Raw genomic sequence first — 18,509 nt, 5'->3', positions numbered from 1 at the left:
AGGCTGGTGACCTGCACAGCCCTCCCTCACTCAAAAAAAAAAAAAAACAAAGTCAAGTGCAAGTCATGTCATTATTCCTCTGATGGCATGGCCTTCTTCGGCAACGAAGGCTGAACACACACATGTAATCAGATTGACGTGGATTCCTGGAGAGGACAAGGAGGTATGGAGGATGGTTACTTGAGCAGGAACCAGGGACAGAAAAGTTGGGATTGGTATTGGGTAGGAATGGAGAGATGTAACCAGAATGGAGTTGAAAGGGGGGCAGTTTTAGGATGGAGATTAGGGATTGGACAGGAAAGAGGATGGGGTAGAAATGGGGCTAAAATGCATTACTGGAGAATGACGAAGGGCTCACATAGCTGTGAGAGCGAGGTGCAAGGTGATGGGATGAAAGGGATGGAGCAAAGACTGGACGGGGAGCTGGAAGGAGCTGCTTCCAGGCAGGATGGGAGAAGCGGGGTGCCATGGCGGGGATGGGGCAGAGTAGAAAAGAAGACGAGGCAGAGCGAGGACGCGGAGGGGAAGGCTGGAGAGCGGAGGAGGGGACTGGGGCGGGGACTGGGAGGTGCAAGCGCTGATGGCCAGGGTCCCAGGCCCCGCCGTGAGTCACTGTTTAAAGGGCACGCTGGAGCAATGGAGACGGTGTCTGGCAGTGTGTGGGAGAGCTGGCTCTGCCTCTTCTTCTCCGCGGCCCTGCTTGCTTTCGCTTTCTACTGCGCCTTCGTGCACTACGTCCACCTGCGCTATGACCACATCCCTGGGCCGCCCAGAGCCAGGTGAGGGCTGGGGTTGGGGCAGAGGCCCGGTGGCTCACTGGGGCAAAGAGCAGGGGTGTTGTGGCAATCCCACAACGTAATGGAGGTGAAGTATTTTACCAGCCTTAAAAGCGCTAAGTAAACATCATCTATAAATCATAAATCTATAAATCTATAAATCATCTTCATTAGGATCATCATTATTCATTAACCAACCTTCACTCCTTGACCCTTCTACTGCACTACTGAGCTCAAGCAATGTTTATAGAACTGTACAGAGGTTTGCTGTAAATGATGAACCACCAGGCTCTTGGAGGGGTAAAGTTACACATACACTCAGATCTAACCTGCATTATTAACATTTTCATGAAGTCTAGACAATCAGCAAAACACAATCAAATTCTGCTTTTCTCTCAAAATTTAACAATCAGGGAGAGAGCCTGCTCCAGAAACCCCCTTGGTTAAGAGGAAGCTGCGATGCCCTTTCGAAATTCTTTCCACCCTCAGAATTTCCCAAAGTAGTAAACTGAAACCCAGAGAGAGTGGAGAAATGTTTACAGTGTCATGTAAATTATTTAGAGCAATATTTTTGATATAGTCTAAGTCTATTTGATCTTTAAAAGTAATTTTATTATTTTTTCCGTTAATCAACATTTCTTTTCCCTTTCCCATTACTCCCCTTCCCCAATTAAACAAACAAAAAAGAAAAAAGAAAACCCTTTTAATAAATATGCATAGTCAGAAATTTCCCTCATTAGCTATGTCCACAAATATATGTGGTATTCTGCATTTTGAGTCCATTATCATCACTGTTAGGAGGTCCCTGGTCAGATAGAACCCACAATTTATACTTAACTGCACTTGTTTATGTTGTTCACTAAATAAATGAATATTTTCCTGAATATATTAAAACATGAGATTTGTTTTATTTGAGCATGGTACATGTGACATGATTTATTGATGGAATGAAGCCATCAAATACCACTTACCCATGAAGGCTGTGGATAAAAATTACTATAAAGTGCAAATAAATGTATATTTTCTCTGTATCTCTGACTCCAATTTCTAGTCAGCTCTGATTTTTTTTTTTCAGTTTCTTCTTTGGACACTTATCTTACCTCACAAGACAAGCAAAGGACAGTGGTAAAATTCGACAGGATATATTTTTGGAATGGTGAGTTATAATTTGTGTGGTGTAGTGTGTGTGTGTAGTGTGTGTGTATCTAAATAATTCTATTTCATTTAAATATTTCCACATAAGCCCTCTTTGGATGACTCTTATTGGTATGGGGATGATCCTGGGTTCTCTAAAGCCAGAACAATGGAGAACAAATTCTGGCTGGTTCAGGGAAGGTGAGGGCCTGACAATAGTCTTTGCCCTCTGTCCAAGTCACCTTGTGAAGATCATTAGCAGTAGATTGGCCACAAGATGATATATTTGGGGGCCAAAGAAGACCCACAAAATGTAAAAATGCAAAACCGCTTCCGTAGTTATTGATGTTATTATTGATGGTCATATCAAGAATAGTGGGAGAGAATACTAAGATTCCAATAGTTCTTTGTGTATAAACATTAATGGTTGGTATTTTTCTTAAGTTATAAATGGATTCAAATGTATTTTTAAAACTTTATTTATTTGTTTTTAATTTTCAACATTCACTTCTATAAGATTTTGAGTTCTATATTTTCTCTCCCTCTCTCCACTCCTGCCTCCCCAAGATGACATGCAATGTGATATATGCTATACATGTATAATAATATTAAACATAGTTCCACATTAGTCATGTTGTAAAGAAGAATTTGAACCAAAATGAAAAACCACAAGAAAGAAGAAACAAAAAAAGAGAAAACCGTATGCTTCAATCTGCATTCAGGCTCCATAGTTCTTTCTCTGGATGTGGATGGCATTTTCCATAAGTCTTTTGGAATTGTCTTAGATCCTTGTATTGCTGTGAAGAGTTAAATTTATCAGGTTACTTATTGCATAATGTTGCCATTACTGTGTACAATGTTGTCCTGGTTCTTCTCACTTCACTCAGCATCAGTTCATGTAAGTCTTTTCAGGTTTTTCTGAAATCCACTTACTCATTTCTTATAGCACAATAGTATTCCATTATATTCATGTACCACAGCTTGTTCAGCCATTCCCCGTTGGTTGGGCTTCCCCTCAATTTCTAATTCTTTGCCATTACAAAAAGAGCTACTATAAATGTTTTTTGTACATATAGGTCTTTTTCCCATTTTTATGATCTCTTTGGGGTACAGTGGTGTTGCTGGTTTAAAGAGTATGCACAATTTTATAGCCCTTTGGGCGTAGTTCCAAATTGCTTTCCAGAATGGTTGGATCAGTTCAGAACTCTACCCACAATGTATTTTCCAGTTTTCCTACACCTTCAACATTTGTCATTTTCCTGCTTTGTCATATTAGCCAATCTGATAGGTGTGATGTGGTACCTCAGAGTTTTTTATTTGCATTTCTCTAATCAACAGTGATTTAGAACATTATTTCATATGACTGTAGATAGCTTTAATTTCTTCATCTGAAAACTGCCTGTTCTTCATAGTGTTCAGTACCTTCTGTTTACTCATATCTCTAGTCTCAGTTTCTAATTTGGAACTTGGTATCAGGGCCAGGATCTACCTTTCTCCCACAGTTTTGGACGAGACAGTCAGTCCCTCTTTGTTCCTGACCTCAATTTTCTAGGCTCTTAGTACTGGATTTTGTCATCTCCGGTGTATCTGTGCTCAGAGCCCCTGGCAGGTTGATGCCCCTGTGGGGTATCCCCAGCGGATGGATGTGTGGATTTTGGGCCCCTCTGGGGTTTCCTGATCCTAGCACTACTGATTCTTTGCCCCATAGGTAATGGCAGAGAGCTGTGGTGTGGGTTTTAGTCCTCCTGAATTTTCATGACAACTGTGTGGGCTTTCTCCCTCTTCCCCACCCCCAGTTCCCCTGGATCAATGCTACAGGCTTTAGGTTCTGTTGGAGTGAGCCTCGTCTAAGTGTTGGCAGACTTTCAGCCTGTATGCCTGAGCATCTGCTAGCTTCACTGGTGGCCCCTCTTTCCTAGTGCTTGACAGCTTCTCATTATCTTTTTGCATAGTCTGTTATAGAAGAACTTACTATTACTTCTATTTGGATTTCTTGATCATTGTTTGATCTGGTGCACTTTTTAGATCTTTGCTGGGATGTTGAGGACTGGACTTTTTATGACTTTCAATTTCACCGTCCTTCCTGGACCAAATATAGATTTTTTTCCCAGATTTTCTTATATATACTTTTAAATAGAATCACAACATTTCAGTCTCAGAAGGAACCTCAAAGGCCAATTAGTTCAACCTTATTTGACTAAGAATACTTGTTTCTCATCTATAAAATGATCTAGAGAAGAAAAGGGCAAACCAAGTGGTTTGTTGCTAAGAAAACCCCAAATGGAGACACAAAGAATCTGACATAACTGAAACGACAACACTCCTTTCTTCCCCCCTTTAGTCTTTGTTTGCCAACTCTGGTGAGAAGGAGCCCATTTTCTTCCAAAGATGCCAATTCTACCTTGGCATAGTTCTAATTGTTAGGCAGTTTTTCATAACCTCATGCCTACATTTTCCTTTATAATTTTCACCAAGGGTTATGATTGATGGGGAAGCAAGCAAGGTGTTAACTGTCACTTCAATTTGCAGATCCACATTCAGGGACTTTTGAGCATTATAATTTATTGAGGGTGATAAAGAAGGGAGAGAATGTTAGAGTTTGGTTCAAGCCAAGGCTGACTGGGTTTTTTTTTCACATAAAGATAACCACATGTTATAGCTAATATGGAAATATGTTTTGCATGACTTCATATGTATGATCTATATCAAATTGTTTGCCTTCTCAAGGGTGGAGGTTAAGAGGAGGGATAGAGTGATAAAGAGATTTTGGAACTCAAAATTTTAAAAAATGAATTTTAAAATTTTGTTTACATATAATTGAGAAAAATAAAATAAAAAGATAAGCAGTGTTCTTCATGTTTTTGACTAAACTCTGAGAAACTCTTCCTTACAGAGACCATGAGAGATTGCAGTTATGAAAGACTGCAAAGACAAAGGTGACAGAATTTGTTGATAGACTTCTGATTGAACTCTTAAGGTTTCTGACCCTAAAGTATGCTACATGTATATAGTACAGAGGTTAACATTCACTAAGGACCTTTTATTTAGTATCTCAGATATGGGAGTATCTTGGATCAGTACAGTAAAATAAAAAAAAGTACAGTAAAATACAAAAAAATACAGTAAAAAAAAAGTAATTGATAGACTAGTGTTGTTCCTTACAATACTACCTCCAAAGAAGTCCTTCCTCTTGGGAAGCATGAGAAAGAACATGAGAAGTCCTATGTTACTGAAGAAGGAAGGCTGTATTTGAAGTCCAAGGACCTGGGTTCAGGTTCTGACTCTACTGTTTACTACCTGTATGAGTTAACAGTTTCAGGCTTCAGTTTCCTTAATTGCAAAAGAAAGAGATTGGATTAAATGACTAAGGAGATCTCTTCTGCCTCTGAATATACTATTCTGATTTCATCACCTTGGATTTAGAAATTATTATGCTTACTGAGTTTCAAATGGGATTTTGTGACAAGATTTGTTGCAAACTTAAAAAAAATTCTATCAAATACATTGGACATCAATTAATTTGATATTGCAAAAGAATTGTGCTTTCCTTGATGGATACATTCTATCCACTGAAGCAGATTGCTGCCTCTATTTCTTAGTTGATAATTATCATGAATTGCCATAGCCTAAAAATTCATCACCTGGCAGCCAGAGTTCTGTTATTGAACTTCTCTCCATTTAATCTTGTTCTGAGATTATAGACATACTCTCTTCTGCACCTGGCTCTTCTTTGAAGCCTTTCAAGCTTGGTAGGACCCCCAATACAGGCTTCCCTGTAAGCCTGAAATGTCCTTTTTTCTATCCTCTGCCTCCTAGAACCCCCAGCTTCTGCAAGGCTCAGCTCACTCAAGTTCAACCATGTCCATGAATGTCTTTTCTGATTCTACTCCCTACCCCCATCCCAGCCTCATCTTCTTCCCATTTACCTTGTTTGTGTATTTTGTACATACTTATATGTATCTGTTGTTTCCCTCAATAGAATATAAGTTCCTTGAAGACTTAGGAATTGTTTGAGTTTGTCTTTGTCTCCCTGGTGCCAGGTATATAGGAGAAGTTTAATATAATTGCTTCTTGTGGGATTGTATTTTGCTTAGTAGTTTTCAGTCATGTCTGACTCTTCATGACCCCATTTGGGGTTTTCTTGGTAAAGATATTGGAGTAGTTTGCTGTTTCTTTCCCTGGCTCATTTTACAGATGAGAAAACTGAGATAAACAGGGTTAAGTGACTTATCAAGGGTCACACAGCTAGTAAGTATCTGAGGTCAGATTTGAACTCAGGAAAATGAATCTTCCTGACTTCAGGCCTATGATATCAAGTATTATACCCCCAAGGCATGGTAAAGCATTGGAAAAAAGACTTTTCTACAAGGTTCTGGAGTTAGTAGATAATAAATATTTGTCAAAACATTAAATTATGACAGAGAGACTGGAGCATTGCTTATGAGGTCTGATAGTGTTATAATATCATAAGAAATCTAATATTTAGAAACTAAAGCACAGGAGTCTCTTTTCTGTTTCCAAATATATATTGTGACGTGGTATCTGTTGAACTATTTCACAGGGAGCGAATTCTTTTTGAATATGATCATTTTCTCTCTCATTTTGCTCCACAGGGCCAAAGAATATGGACCCATTGTACGGATAAATGTCTTTCACCGAGCTTCAGTGATTATTACAAGTCCTGAGTTAGTCAAGGTATGTAAATTGAATCCCTGTCCTCCACCAATTAAGTACTAATGAATAAGGCACTCGATTCTGACCCTATTGGAGTCAGAAGATCTGAGTTCAAATCTCAGCCTTGCCACTTATTTATATCTGGATGATCTTGAGTAAGTTTTCTGACTCCCTTGAGCCTCTTTTTCCTTATGTGTAAAATAACGGGAAAAGTCAGGTTGAAATAGATTATATCCAAGACCCTTTTTTATTCTAATGCCTTTGATCGTGTGTGTGTGTGTGTGTGTGTGTGTGTGTGTGTGTGTGTGTGTGTGTATACTTCCATTCTTCCAAAAAGCTGTGACTTCACTGTGGTAGCCACTCACTGAATAACAGGAGACCCCAGAAGCAATCTGTTTCAACTTCTGCTGAAACAACCTCCCTTTTCTGCAACCTACCTGACAAGTGGTCATTCAGCTTTTGCTTGATGACCATGGCTGAGAGGGCATTTCCTAATTCTTGAAGCTGCCTGTTCTGCATGTTGTTGTTCACTTGTTTCAGTTATGTCTGACTCTTTGTGACCCCCTTTGGGGTTTTTGTGGCACAGGTACCAGAGCAGTATAACAGCCAAGATAGAGGAGGGCCTGCTGTACAAGTTCATGAGGGGTCAACAATCACTTTGATCACATAAATATAATCAACACCCCTGTTCGGTGGTGTTAAGGCCTAAGGGCACACAAATGCAAAGTGTGTGTGCTTTTTGTTCATGACCAAGGTTGCAGTGAAGTTGTGTGATGCAGCCTAAGCCAACTCTGCCAGAACCACCTTGGATTCATCATGCATTTGATTTTAAATTAATTTTTGGCCATTGCGTGTTCAGAAACATTTTATTGTTATGGAATTTTTTCTGACCCCATATGGGGCCTCAACCTACAATTTAAAAAGCATTGGTCTAGCCTACATATCCCCATCTTTTCTACAGGAAGAGGATAAGAGCATCAAATGCCTTGCTAAACTCTAAGTGAATCACCTCTCTAGGCCCTTTCTATCAATGTAAACCTCAGTTGTTCTATGCCCAAGTCAGATTCTATGACTGAAAAAAATCAGCACCTACCTAACAGCCGGGCTTCTGGTGACGAGCTTTTCCGCACCTGGCTAGTCTAGTCCTTGGATGAGACACATATATTTCATTGCCAGAACTGTACTCAGAGCCTTTCCAGCTTGGTGTAGGACCTGCCAAAGATTGTACTGTGTTGGCTTACTTGCATTTACATACATACATACATATATATGCATACAATTTGTATAATTATTATACTAGTTACTCAAGGGCAGCTAGGGGGCTCAATGAATAGAGTGATGTGCCTGAAGTCACAAAGACTCATCTTCCCAAGTTCAAATCTGGCCTCAGACACTTACTAGCTGTATGAGCCCTATTTGCTTCATTTTCTTCATCTGTAAAATGAACTGGAGAAGGAAATGGCAAATCACTATAGTGTCTTTGCCAAGGAAACCCCTAATGGGGTCATAAAGAGTTGAATATGATTGAAATATGACTTTTAGGGTCATCTAGATCACTGAGTGGATAGCGTGCCACTCCTGGAGTCAGGAAGACCGGTTCAAATCCGACCTCAGACATTAACTGTGAGACCCTGGGTAAATCTCTTAATCCTGTTTGCCTTAAGTTTCCTTGTCTATAAGATGAGCTGGAGAAAGAGATGGCAAACTACTCCAATATCTTTGCCAGAAAAATCCCAGTTGGGGTCACAGAGTCAGATACTGCTAAAACAACTGGTTGTGTTTTGTCCTTCATTCTTGAAGAGGACCATGATGTCATGATGATGATGTGACTTGCACTTGACTTTGATTTGAGCGAGGGAGAGCTGTGCAAAGTCACCAACCTCACTTTCTCCTCCTGAGCCATCTGGGTCCAGTGGCCTGATAATCATCAGGATGACTGGAGATAGATGCAATGTGAGAGAAACTCTAGCCCTTTCAGGTTAAGGTCTTATCACATTCTCACTTTGAGTGAGATATACCCTTTCAATGAATAGGCTTCTTTAAATTACTCAAGGGATGGCCACTTTAATAAAAAAAAAAAAATCAAACGGAGAGGGGAAGATTCCCAAGGGTCCTGGGTAAAAGAGAAATAATTACTGTTTAGTTATTATGTAATAACTAAATAACTAAAAGAACCAAAAATAACAACAAACTATATTTCTTGTAAACACTGATTCTGACTTTAAGATTATTGAACAATAAATCATGAGCAGTAGCTAAAATCTCCCCAACAAAACCCAAACTTTAGAAGATAAAATACATCATTTAAATTCCTTTAAGTGAAAAGGTGTTTAAATAAGAACACTATAGAACTATGAAGTCCCAGAATTAGAAACTACCCCAGAGATCATTTAGTATAACTTCTGAATGAAACTGGCATGTCCTTTACAATCCACCAATAAGTAGTCTTCTTCTAGCTTTGTTGGGAGACCTACATGGATGAGGAGAGGCAGTGTGGTGGAATAAATAAGAGTGGTGGAAGACTTAGAAAGACTTAGAATCAGGTTCAGAGGTTGCTAGAAGGGACTTCGGAGGCCATCTAATCTAACCCACTCATTTTAGGAATGAGAAAACTGAGACTCAAAGTCATGCTCTCTGACTCTAAATTCAGTACTTTTCTCACTATTCCAAATTTCCAATATACTAAATTGACCTCTTTGCCAAGGCCAATCCCTCTATATGTATCTTGGATCCCATCCCCTCTCCTTTTTTCCTGTAGATTGTCCTATCTTCCCTATATTTTTTTTCAATCTTCAGTATCCCTGTTGCTTACAAACATGTCCATATCTCCTTCATCCTTAAAAAACACTCCCTTGGTCCTTCCATCTTTGTTATTATCATCCTATATCTCTTCTCATCTTTGCTAAATTTCTTTTTTAAAAATTTTTTTAATTTATTTTAAGTTTTCAGCATTCATTTCCACAAAATTTTGAGTTCCAAATTTTCTACCCATATCTCTCCTCTCCCCATCCCAAAACGCCTTGCATTCTGATTACTCCTTCCCCTCAATGGGAAAGATAATATGTATGTATAGGAGTTTATACACAACACACCCAAGGTAACCTTGATGGAGAAGGCCTGAGAGGGTGATGAAAGGTCTCCTTGTAGGAGATGGCACTTGAGTCTAGAAGGAAGCCAGAGATTTCAAGAGGGAGAATTAAGAAGTGAGGACAGTTGGAGCAAAAGGAACACCCAGTTCCAGAGACAAACCCAGAGGCAAGTGATAAGAATATCACATGTGAAGAACAGTAGAAAGGCCAGTTTAGCTGGACCATGTAGTGCCTCAGAGGAATGGTCAATAAATCAAGAAGGAAGAATGAGGCCATTTAAAGAAATTTTAAATGCCAAACAGGAAGACAAAAGGGGGCCATTGCCATAGTCCAAATGCATAGAGATGAGAGCCCTAACTAGGGTGGAGGCCTTGTGACCAGAAAAAAGAGGATGTCTATGACAGATGCCGTGGAGGGAGATACAACCAAATTTGGCACCTGATTGAATACATGGAGTGAGAGTGAGGAGCTGAGAAGGATAGTGAGGTTGCAAACCTGGTTGACCAGTGACTTACATGTAGCTAGTAAGTATGTTAGGTAAGATTTGAATATGGGGTTACCTGACTCTAGACCCAGCACTCTAACTCTCTCTAAGGTCTCCATACTTAATTAAGTCAGTCCTTAGAAAACAAAATTCTATTTTAGGGACTGCTGTTGAACCCTTTTCATTATGACAAAATCTGCCATATTTAATGAGCTGAAGTTATAGTTAATATACCCAAAGGGAGAGAGGCATTTAAAAATACATAAATTTGTCCCAGTAAACTACTCACTACCCTTATCTTTGACATTTTTTCACTGTTCTGTACAAAACTGCTTTTTAAGAACCCAGGGTAACTTCCAACTTGTACCACAGCATACAAATAAAACCATAAATATTATAATCATTCTTTCATATAATTGTTGTTATTTTGTAAATTTAGTTGTGTCAGATTCTTGGTGACACCATTTGAGGTTTTCTTGGCAGTGATACTGGAAGGTTTGCCATTGCCTTCTCCAGTTTATTTTACAGTTAAGGAAACTGAGCCAAATAAGGTTAAGTGACCCAGAATCACACAGCTAGTAAGTGTCTAAGGCCACATTTGAACTCAGGTCCTCCTGATTCCAGGCCCAGCGCTCTATCCACTGTACCACCTAGCTGCCCATGTAATTGCTACTTTGTAAAATAAAAAGTGCTATGAAACATGAGCTATGAGTGTTCCAACATGGAACTATGGTCTCACCTATGTGGATAATCTTTTCAAAGATACAGATCATAGCTTCTCTTTGTCTGGTTATCCTGTGCGATTCCTGTCCATGACTTCCCTTAAATTTGCCAAGAGGCAGTTATCCAAGGGGGTTAATATTGTCAATGGGTGCCTTTTCCTTATTCTCTTGGTAGGTCCATTAGTTATCTTTCCCTCTCTCTTACTGTCTTGACAAAATTACAGTGACTTTTAATTGCCTTCTTAACTTTTCTGTAGCATTAAATACTTCTTAAAGAGGCCTATTCACTCAATGGGCATAACTTCCCTCAAAGTGAATCCTTGGAAAGGCTAAGGTCCCCCACTGCATCCTAGGTCATCTCTAGTCATCCTGATAAATATCTGGTCACTGGACCCAGATGGCTCAGGAGGAGAAGTGAGGCTGGTGACCTGCACAGCCCTCCCTCACTCAAACAAAGTCAAGTGCAAGTCATGTCATCATTTCTCTGATGTCATAGTCTTTTTCAGCAACGAAGGACGAACGCAATAACAACTGTATTTAGGAAGAATAAGAGATATGCAGATGTATAACACTAATAAAAAAAAGATAATCTTAATTTGCTCTTTAGGTATTCCTGATGTCCTCCCAGTACAAAAAGGATGCTCGTATCTACTCAAAGTTACAGAATTTGTTTGGTGAAAGGTAAAAGATGTTATAACAAAATATATTTGGGATGAGTAGAAAAGACTGATGGGTTCAGTCATTCCATGGGTACCTCATCCCTAGGGTTCAATAAATTCAGTTCAGTACACCAGATGTTTTTAAATGTCTACTGTGTTCAGGAGTACATCCCTGAACAACAAAACAAGCCTTGCTTTTGAAGAATTTCTACCTATAGAGACTACTACAAGTTAAAGTGGGATTGAAGTGTCAAGGAGAGATCGGGTAGTTTAATAGATCAAAGAAAGAAAGAATTCCTTTTAGTTGGCAGCGGTTTGGGAAGGATTTATGAAACAGGTGGTACCAAAGCTGGACCTTTAAGAGAAAGGCTTCTAATACCAACAGTGATAATAAACTGACTTTTTATAGTGCTTTAGGATTTACAAAGCATTCTATGTGCATTATTTCATTTGATCCTTTTAAAAATGCTGTAAGATAGATACTACAGGTATTATCCCACTTTGCAGGTGAGGAAACTGAGGTTAAGAGCAGTTAAATGACTTCTTCATGACCATGCAACTATTAAGATGCAGAGGCAGATCTGAATGCAGGTCGCTCTTGACTCTTTAAATGTAGGCCACTGAGTTCACTGCAAGCAATCTGGGCTTCAACAGGTACAGAATAAAAGTTGGATAGAAGCAGCCATTTTAGGTGTAAGTGGTGGAGCGTGCTTTGTGAAATTAGAAATGATAATCACTAGCGTTGATATAATCCTTTAATGCTTGCAAAACACTACAAATATTATCTAATTTGATCTTCACAATAATCCTGGGAGCCAGGAACTTTCATTGTCTCTCTTTTGCAGATGATGAAACTGAGGCAGACAGATTAAGTGATGTGTCGAATCTTGCATAGCTATTAAGTATATTTGAGGTAGGATTTGAACCCAAGATTTCCTGACTGTAGGTCCTATGCTCTAAGCACTGTGTCACCTAGGTGCCGTCGGTAAAAATGAGGATCACTTGGTAGAGTATAATGAGGCTAGAACAGTAGCTTGGAGCCTGATGGTAGAATATCTTAAAGCCCAACAAAAGAGGTTCTATTTTTTTTTCTAAGAAGCAGTTGGGAGTCACTTAACAGTCTTGAGAAGGGTAATAGCATGGTCAAATCTGTGCATTAAGAAAATTAATTAGTGTCACATGCAAGATAGATTAGACAGTGGACAAGAGAGGTGGGGTGATCAGTTAAGAGATTATTGTGCTAGCCCAGGTGAGATATAAGACTTGAGTTAGAGTGGTGTCAGTAGGAGTAAGTAGATGAGTGGGCAAATCTCCATCTAAGGATTTACCAAATCAGCAGGGTGTCCTAAATGTCTTAATGTAGCTTGAAGCTATTAAAACTATTTAAGCTATTAAACCTTGCAGTTGTACTAGACTTTTGGGACACCCTGTAGAGATGGTGGCCATAAAATCAGTGGGGCTTCCCATTTGACTGAATGTGGGCAATGAGAGGAAGAGGGTCCAAGGTAATTCTCTAATTTTTGGTCCGAGTGACTGGATTTTGGTGGTGCTATCACTAGAAATAAGAAAGTTAGGAAGAGTGGCAAACTTTAAGGGGAAGATAATGGTTCTCTTTTAGGCTATGTTGGAGTATAAGATGCTGAGGGGACATCTAGTTTGAGATACCCCATAAGAATTTAGACTCATGTGACTGAGTCTTAGCTTCTTCTTTGTAAAAGGGAATGATAATACTTGAAATGATCAAATAAGGTAGTGCAAAAGCAATTTGTAAAGTATATACAAGTACAACAGATTATTGTTTAGTGTAATGTTTGATGAATAGATGGGCTAGCATTTTCTTTCATTCTTTTAAAAAAAAAAACTTCCTGTGCCCTTCATTGTCTTAGAAAAGACGATAGAATGAGTATAATTTAATTTCCTTTGGTAATTCTAGATTTCGGAGTTCCCCCATGTAAAGGGAATATGATTCCTCCTTTTGAGGGGCTAGAGGTATCAGAAATCAACATGAATGTGCACTGTACCTAGCATGTCCTTTGTATGAACAGGGATTTTTGGTGTTGTTACTGTTTTGCTACATGGTTAGACACTGGTTTTCATAATGGAAAATAATAAAGTATGAGGGAGAGATAAGGAGAGTCAGGAAGGAAGAGGACTGGACTTAGGACTTCCTAACTCTGACATCTTGGTCATAAACTTTTCTCCCCAAGCTTCTGCTAAATGTATCTCAGTCTCCTCATCTGTAAAACACCAATGATAGGTGCATAACCTGTTTCATAGTGTGACTGCCAAAATTTTTGTAAGCTGCCAAGCTCTATAGAAATATGAGCATCTGTTGTTATCACTATTATAATAATGCAAATGGTCACACAGTGGATGCTTAAACTCAAGAAGACTCGTCTTCCTGATTTCAAATCTGGCCTCAGACACTTACTAATTGTGTGACCTTGGGGAAGTCACTTAACCCTGTTTGCTTCAGTTTCCCCATCTGTAAAATGAGCTGGAGAAGGAAATGGCAAACCACTATGGTATCTTTGTCAAGTAAACCTCAAATGGGTTGGACACGACTGAACAACAGACCTCCACTGATATCCTTCTCCAATGCTTCTTTTGGGGTGGAATTGAGCCTGGCCTTTCCAAAGCTTTGCCATTGAAGTCCAAATTCTGTTGATTCCTGCAAATCTAGAAAGACTCTGAATTTGGATCCAGTTGTGAGCCATGTGCCTGTTGTTTGAGGACTGGCCTGCCATATGTAGATTGTCCACTAGATTTTGTTGTTGTTGTTGTTGTTTGTTTTTTGGAGGGGGTTTGCACCATAACAACTCATCAAGATTATGTATTAAGGGACTGAGAGATTATGATCTATAACATTTCTTTTTCCTGGTGTCTTGTATTTCCAAGATTTTTAGGGAGAGGTTTGGTGTCAGAATTGGATCATGAACTTTGGCAGAAGCAGCGGAGAATTTTGGATCTAGCTTTTCACCGAAGGTGAGTGGGCAGTAGAAGGTGGTATAGTAAATCATATGCATATGGATGTTGAGGCCACAGAAGTGCAAGACGGGGATAGCTGGAATTACCATGACTACATCTCAGGTGTTTCTAGTTTGCTCTAAAATGATCTTTATATGCTTTTGGCAATGGTAGGGATATAACAATTTCCTAACTGAGAGAAGAGTTGACATGCTTACTCAAAAGGAGGCACATTGTGAGTAAGGTATTAGGTCAGGTAAAGAAAAACAAATTTTTCTTTTAATTAATAGCACTTATTTGGGAGCCAGCATGGCATGGTCAAAAAGGCACAAGACCTGATTTTGATGACCATGTCTGACATTTACCAGTTGTATGATCCTGGGAATATGATTCCTGTGCTTTGGGCTTATTTCCTTCCCTGCCAAATAGAGATTGGAATGTGTTTTTGCTAAGGTCCCTTTTGACTCTGATATTCTATGATTTTGAGTGTCTATGGATGGCATGGGGAATTGTAAGGGATAAAAGGCATGATCATTGAAATTATAGTTTCTTTGAAGATCTGTGTACTACTAATGCAATACCCACAGCAGCCACTATGGATATGCATACATATTTCCAGGGTAAATTTGCAAAATATAAACTTTCCTCCTCAAGAAGAAACCAAAATGTTTATTCAGACACCACCATGGTAACCACGAAGTTTATACACATTATTAATATAGGGAGCACCAACATTCCCAAGCCTTCCCTCTTTTAGGCTTCCCCACAAACAAGCTCCCTTAGACAAAATTCATCCCTTTCTCACTCAGGCTATCTGCTCTGCCTCAGCTCTGCCTTGCTCTCTCCCAGCTCCACCCTTCCTGCTCCATTCATTCGGCAAACTCCTCCCATCATTGGCTCCATGTGACTCAGACTGTGGGTTGGGCGAAAGCAAAGCAAGTTGCTTGGGCCTATTAAGGGGCAGGGAATATCTTCAAATTCCTTTAACATTACAACTGGAAGCAAAGATAACTAATGACGGACTACCTACTTGTGTCTTTCATTCCCTAAAGATGGCTGTTTTCCACTCTTGGACTTCATTCTACCTTCACATCCTGTTTTGGTGTTTGTTGAGTGTAATTAAATTGGTGATTTCATCCAATGCCACACATTTAGTTATTTCAATGCAGATGACTTCAAAATCTATATATCCAGATCAAATCTCTCTCTCTCTCAGAACTCCAGTTTCTCCTTGGCCAGCTATCCTTTAAATAGAATATCCATATGTCAAACTTAGTATATCCATAATGGAATTTATTATCTTCCCTTTCTCCCCAGGTATGCCTTTCTTCCAAAGTTTGCAGTTTCCGATTGAGGCACCGCTGTCTTTCTAGTCATCTTCTGTTGACCTTGACTTTTCCTTCTCTCCCTGACCCTCAGTATTTAATTCTATCTCTACAACATCCCTCATATCCACTCACACTACCACTATTCTAATTCAAGCCCTTATTACCTATGATGTGGACTATATTACTTCAGACTCCTAATTGGTCTCCAAGTCTTCAGCATCTCCTCTCTAATCCATTCTCTACACAGCTGCCAAAATTAATCTTTGTAAGGCAAAGGCTTTATTACATCACTCCCCCACTCAAAAAATTTTTAGGGGTTCCTAATTGTCTTTAGGACAAGCTCCTTAGACTCATCTAAATCTTTCTACAATGAAGCTCCAACCAACCTTTCCAGTTTTATGCAGCCTTTCTAAATTAGGGTCTCTTATTATAGCAATTTGAAGAAGGGTCTATTTCTGTGAGTTCCAGGAACTTTCAAATGAGGAAAATTATCCAGTTTTTCCTATTTACTTCATTTCTTACTATTAGTGAAAAAGGCCTCTTTAAAATGAATTGTTAGTAGTAAGTCAGCATCGATTTCTTTTTGTTTTTGTTTTTTCAGTTGTATCCAACTCTTTATGACCATCTTTTGGATTCTCTTGGCAAAGATACTGGAGTGATTTGCAATTTCCTTCTTCAGCTCATTTTACAGATGAGGAAACTGAGGCAAACAGGGTTAAGTGACTTGCCCAGGGTCAAACAGTTAGTAAGTGTCTGAGGTCAGATGTGAACTCAAGGCTGTCTCCAGGCCTTGTGCTCCATCTACTTTACCAACTAGCAGTTCCAGCATCTACTTTGGGGAAGGAGAAAAGGAAGAAAAAAAATCCATATAGAAGACTTCTGTTTACAAATGACTTTTGCTAAAAGATATTTTTTTACAGCCTCCTGATGCTGATGTTTTCCAAGCCAGTGTCCTAATTGAGTTAGTGTTGTGACAGTTTCCCTAAAAGCTAGCCTTCCTAGCTTTCCCCTTTTGGTAGAAAAGTCCTATCAGTATATTAGGGAGGCTTTTTCACTTTTGACTGGCTCCAGGGTGGTGGTTGGCAGGAGGAAGTACAGTGTTATCTGTTACCTCCATCTGCAGTTCCATTCTTTGGGATTTTTAAGCCTTACAAGCTGTTGTGGAGGAGGGAGAAGGGAGGGAGAGTCAGAGTGTGATTCAACCCAAGGCTAACCTTGCATAGATATATCCCATAGATATAAACTTCTGCTTTTCACATTATTGGCTGTACTCTGAGAAACTATTCCTGCCTGTCCCCCACCATTGGTTGCCTTGAGCTGATGCAGAGGACAAAGGTCACACTTTCTTTGATGGCCTGGATTTCTACTCTTAAAATGGCTGGCGCTGTGCTATAAGCATAGTTATCAGATAACCATTGACTCCAGGCCTTTTGTTTAGTACTTTATATGTTGGGGTGTCTTGAAACCTCGAGATGGGCCGCTGTGCCCAAGGCACCTCTGCCATTCAGTGTTACACCCAAACTGGATTGACTAACCAAACTAGCTGTTCCAGGACTTTCCATTCCATCTTCCCCCTTTGGACCTTTGCTCACATGATCTCCTTTGCAAAGCCTTTCCTGTTCCCTGCCTCTGGTTCCCACTCCTGCTAACTGTCAGTACTCTTTTTCTCCAGAAATTGCTGTTACTCACTTATATGAACAGACAGTTCTTGCTTTACTTGAATTTGCACTATGCAAATTCAACTTCATATAAAGAATTCTGGAATAAATCCACATTGCAAAAAAGCACTTGCATTAACTTTAGTGTACAGTGCTGTGCTCTTTTTTGCACCTGCCTTTTGACTTGGTGCTCTATGGTCTCCTCCCTTCAACCCTTCCCCCACAAAAGACTAAAAACAAAACAAAAAAACAACCTCCAAGTGAAAGCACAACAGACCCAAAGAGAGAACACTTCACCCCATCCACCCACATCCTGGATTTGCCTTGGGACCTCCCCTAAACCCCCACGTTTGCCCTGCTCCACCCACTTGTCCCCATCCAGCCCCCTATTTCCCTCTCAATATTGGCCAGGCCCCGAAGTGGCTGACTGCATGCCTGTCGGTTCCTCCTCCTGCTCTCACTTCTCACCTTGAACCACGTACTGGTCCCTCCCTCCACAGGTGAGTGACTCCCTCCCTGCCTCTTCCACTCTCCCTTCCCCCACATTCCCAAATTGGAATTATTCCCTTAATGGTCCCCTTATGAATAGCAAGAACTGTCTGTATGCATATTGTATCTCCCTTGTGGAAGATAAGGACCTTGAGGGCTGGGAATCTAGTCTTTGCAGGACTCCCACATGATGCCTTGCACTTTATACATGTTTGTGGAATTCCATAAGACAGAATGGGATAAACACTCAGTAAAAGTACAGGAGGGACTCAGAGGAGCGAGTTTTCCATGGGATGGATTGGTCTGGTCAAGGATGACTTTTCAAGGGAGGAAAGATTTGAATGAGACCTTAAAGAAAGCCAGCAAACAAATATTTGTTAAGCATCTGCTCTGTGCTAGATTAAGTGATGGGAATGCAAAGAAAGGTACATAATCCCTACTCTTAAGGAGCTCACAGTCTAATTAATGGGGGAGACCACAAGCAAACAACTAGGTACAAACAGGATAAATGCAAAATAAATTGGAGCCA

At 39.8% G+C, this 18,509-nt stretch overlaps 1 protein-coding gene across 4 annotated transcripts in view; it reads left to right on the top strand.

Moving 5' to 3' along the window:
* The first annotated feature begins 583 nt into the window (after nucleotides 1–583).
* The window catches only part of CYP46A1 (cytochrome P450 family 46 subfamily A member 1), a 55,748-nt gene continuing 37,822 nt past the window's right edge, over nucleotides 584–18,509 (top strand). For 2 of the 4 annotated variants that reach the window (XR_011971889.1, XM_072630263.1), the window contains exons 1-5: nucleotides 584–779; nucleotides 1,852–1,932; nucleotides 6,524–6,605; nucleotides 11,487–11,560; nucleotides 14,437–14,523. Coding sequence is in view for 3 of the 4 variants with exons in the window: in XM_072630263.1 (XP_072486364.1) it covers nucleotides 637–779; nucleotides 1,852–1,932; nucleotides 6,524–6,605; nucleotides 11,487–11,560; nucleotides 14,437–14,523 (467 nt within the window). In the remaining variant the exon portion in view is untranslated. The remainder of the gene's footprint in view (nucleotides 780–1,851; nucleotides 1,933–6,523; nucleotides 6,606–11,486; nucleotides 11,561–14,436; nucleotides 14,524–18,509) is intronic. The other 2 variants (XM_072630264.1, XM_072630262.1) reach the window with 2 other exon arrangements.

Source organism: Notamacropus eugenii, chromosome 1 (genome assembly GCF_028372415.1).
Source record: "Notamacropus eugenii isolate mMacEug1 chromosome 1, mMacEug1.pri_v2, whole genome shotgun sequence".
NCBI lineage: Eukaryota > Metazoa > Chordata > Mammalia > Diprotodontia > Macropodidae > Notamacropus > Notamacropus eugenii.
The sequence above is the reverse complement of the archived record's forward strand: the minus strand, read 5'-3'. Positions and strand labels throughout refer to the sequence as shown.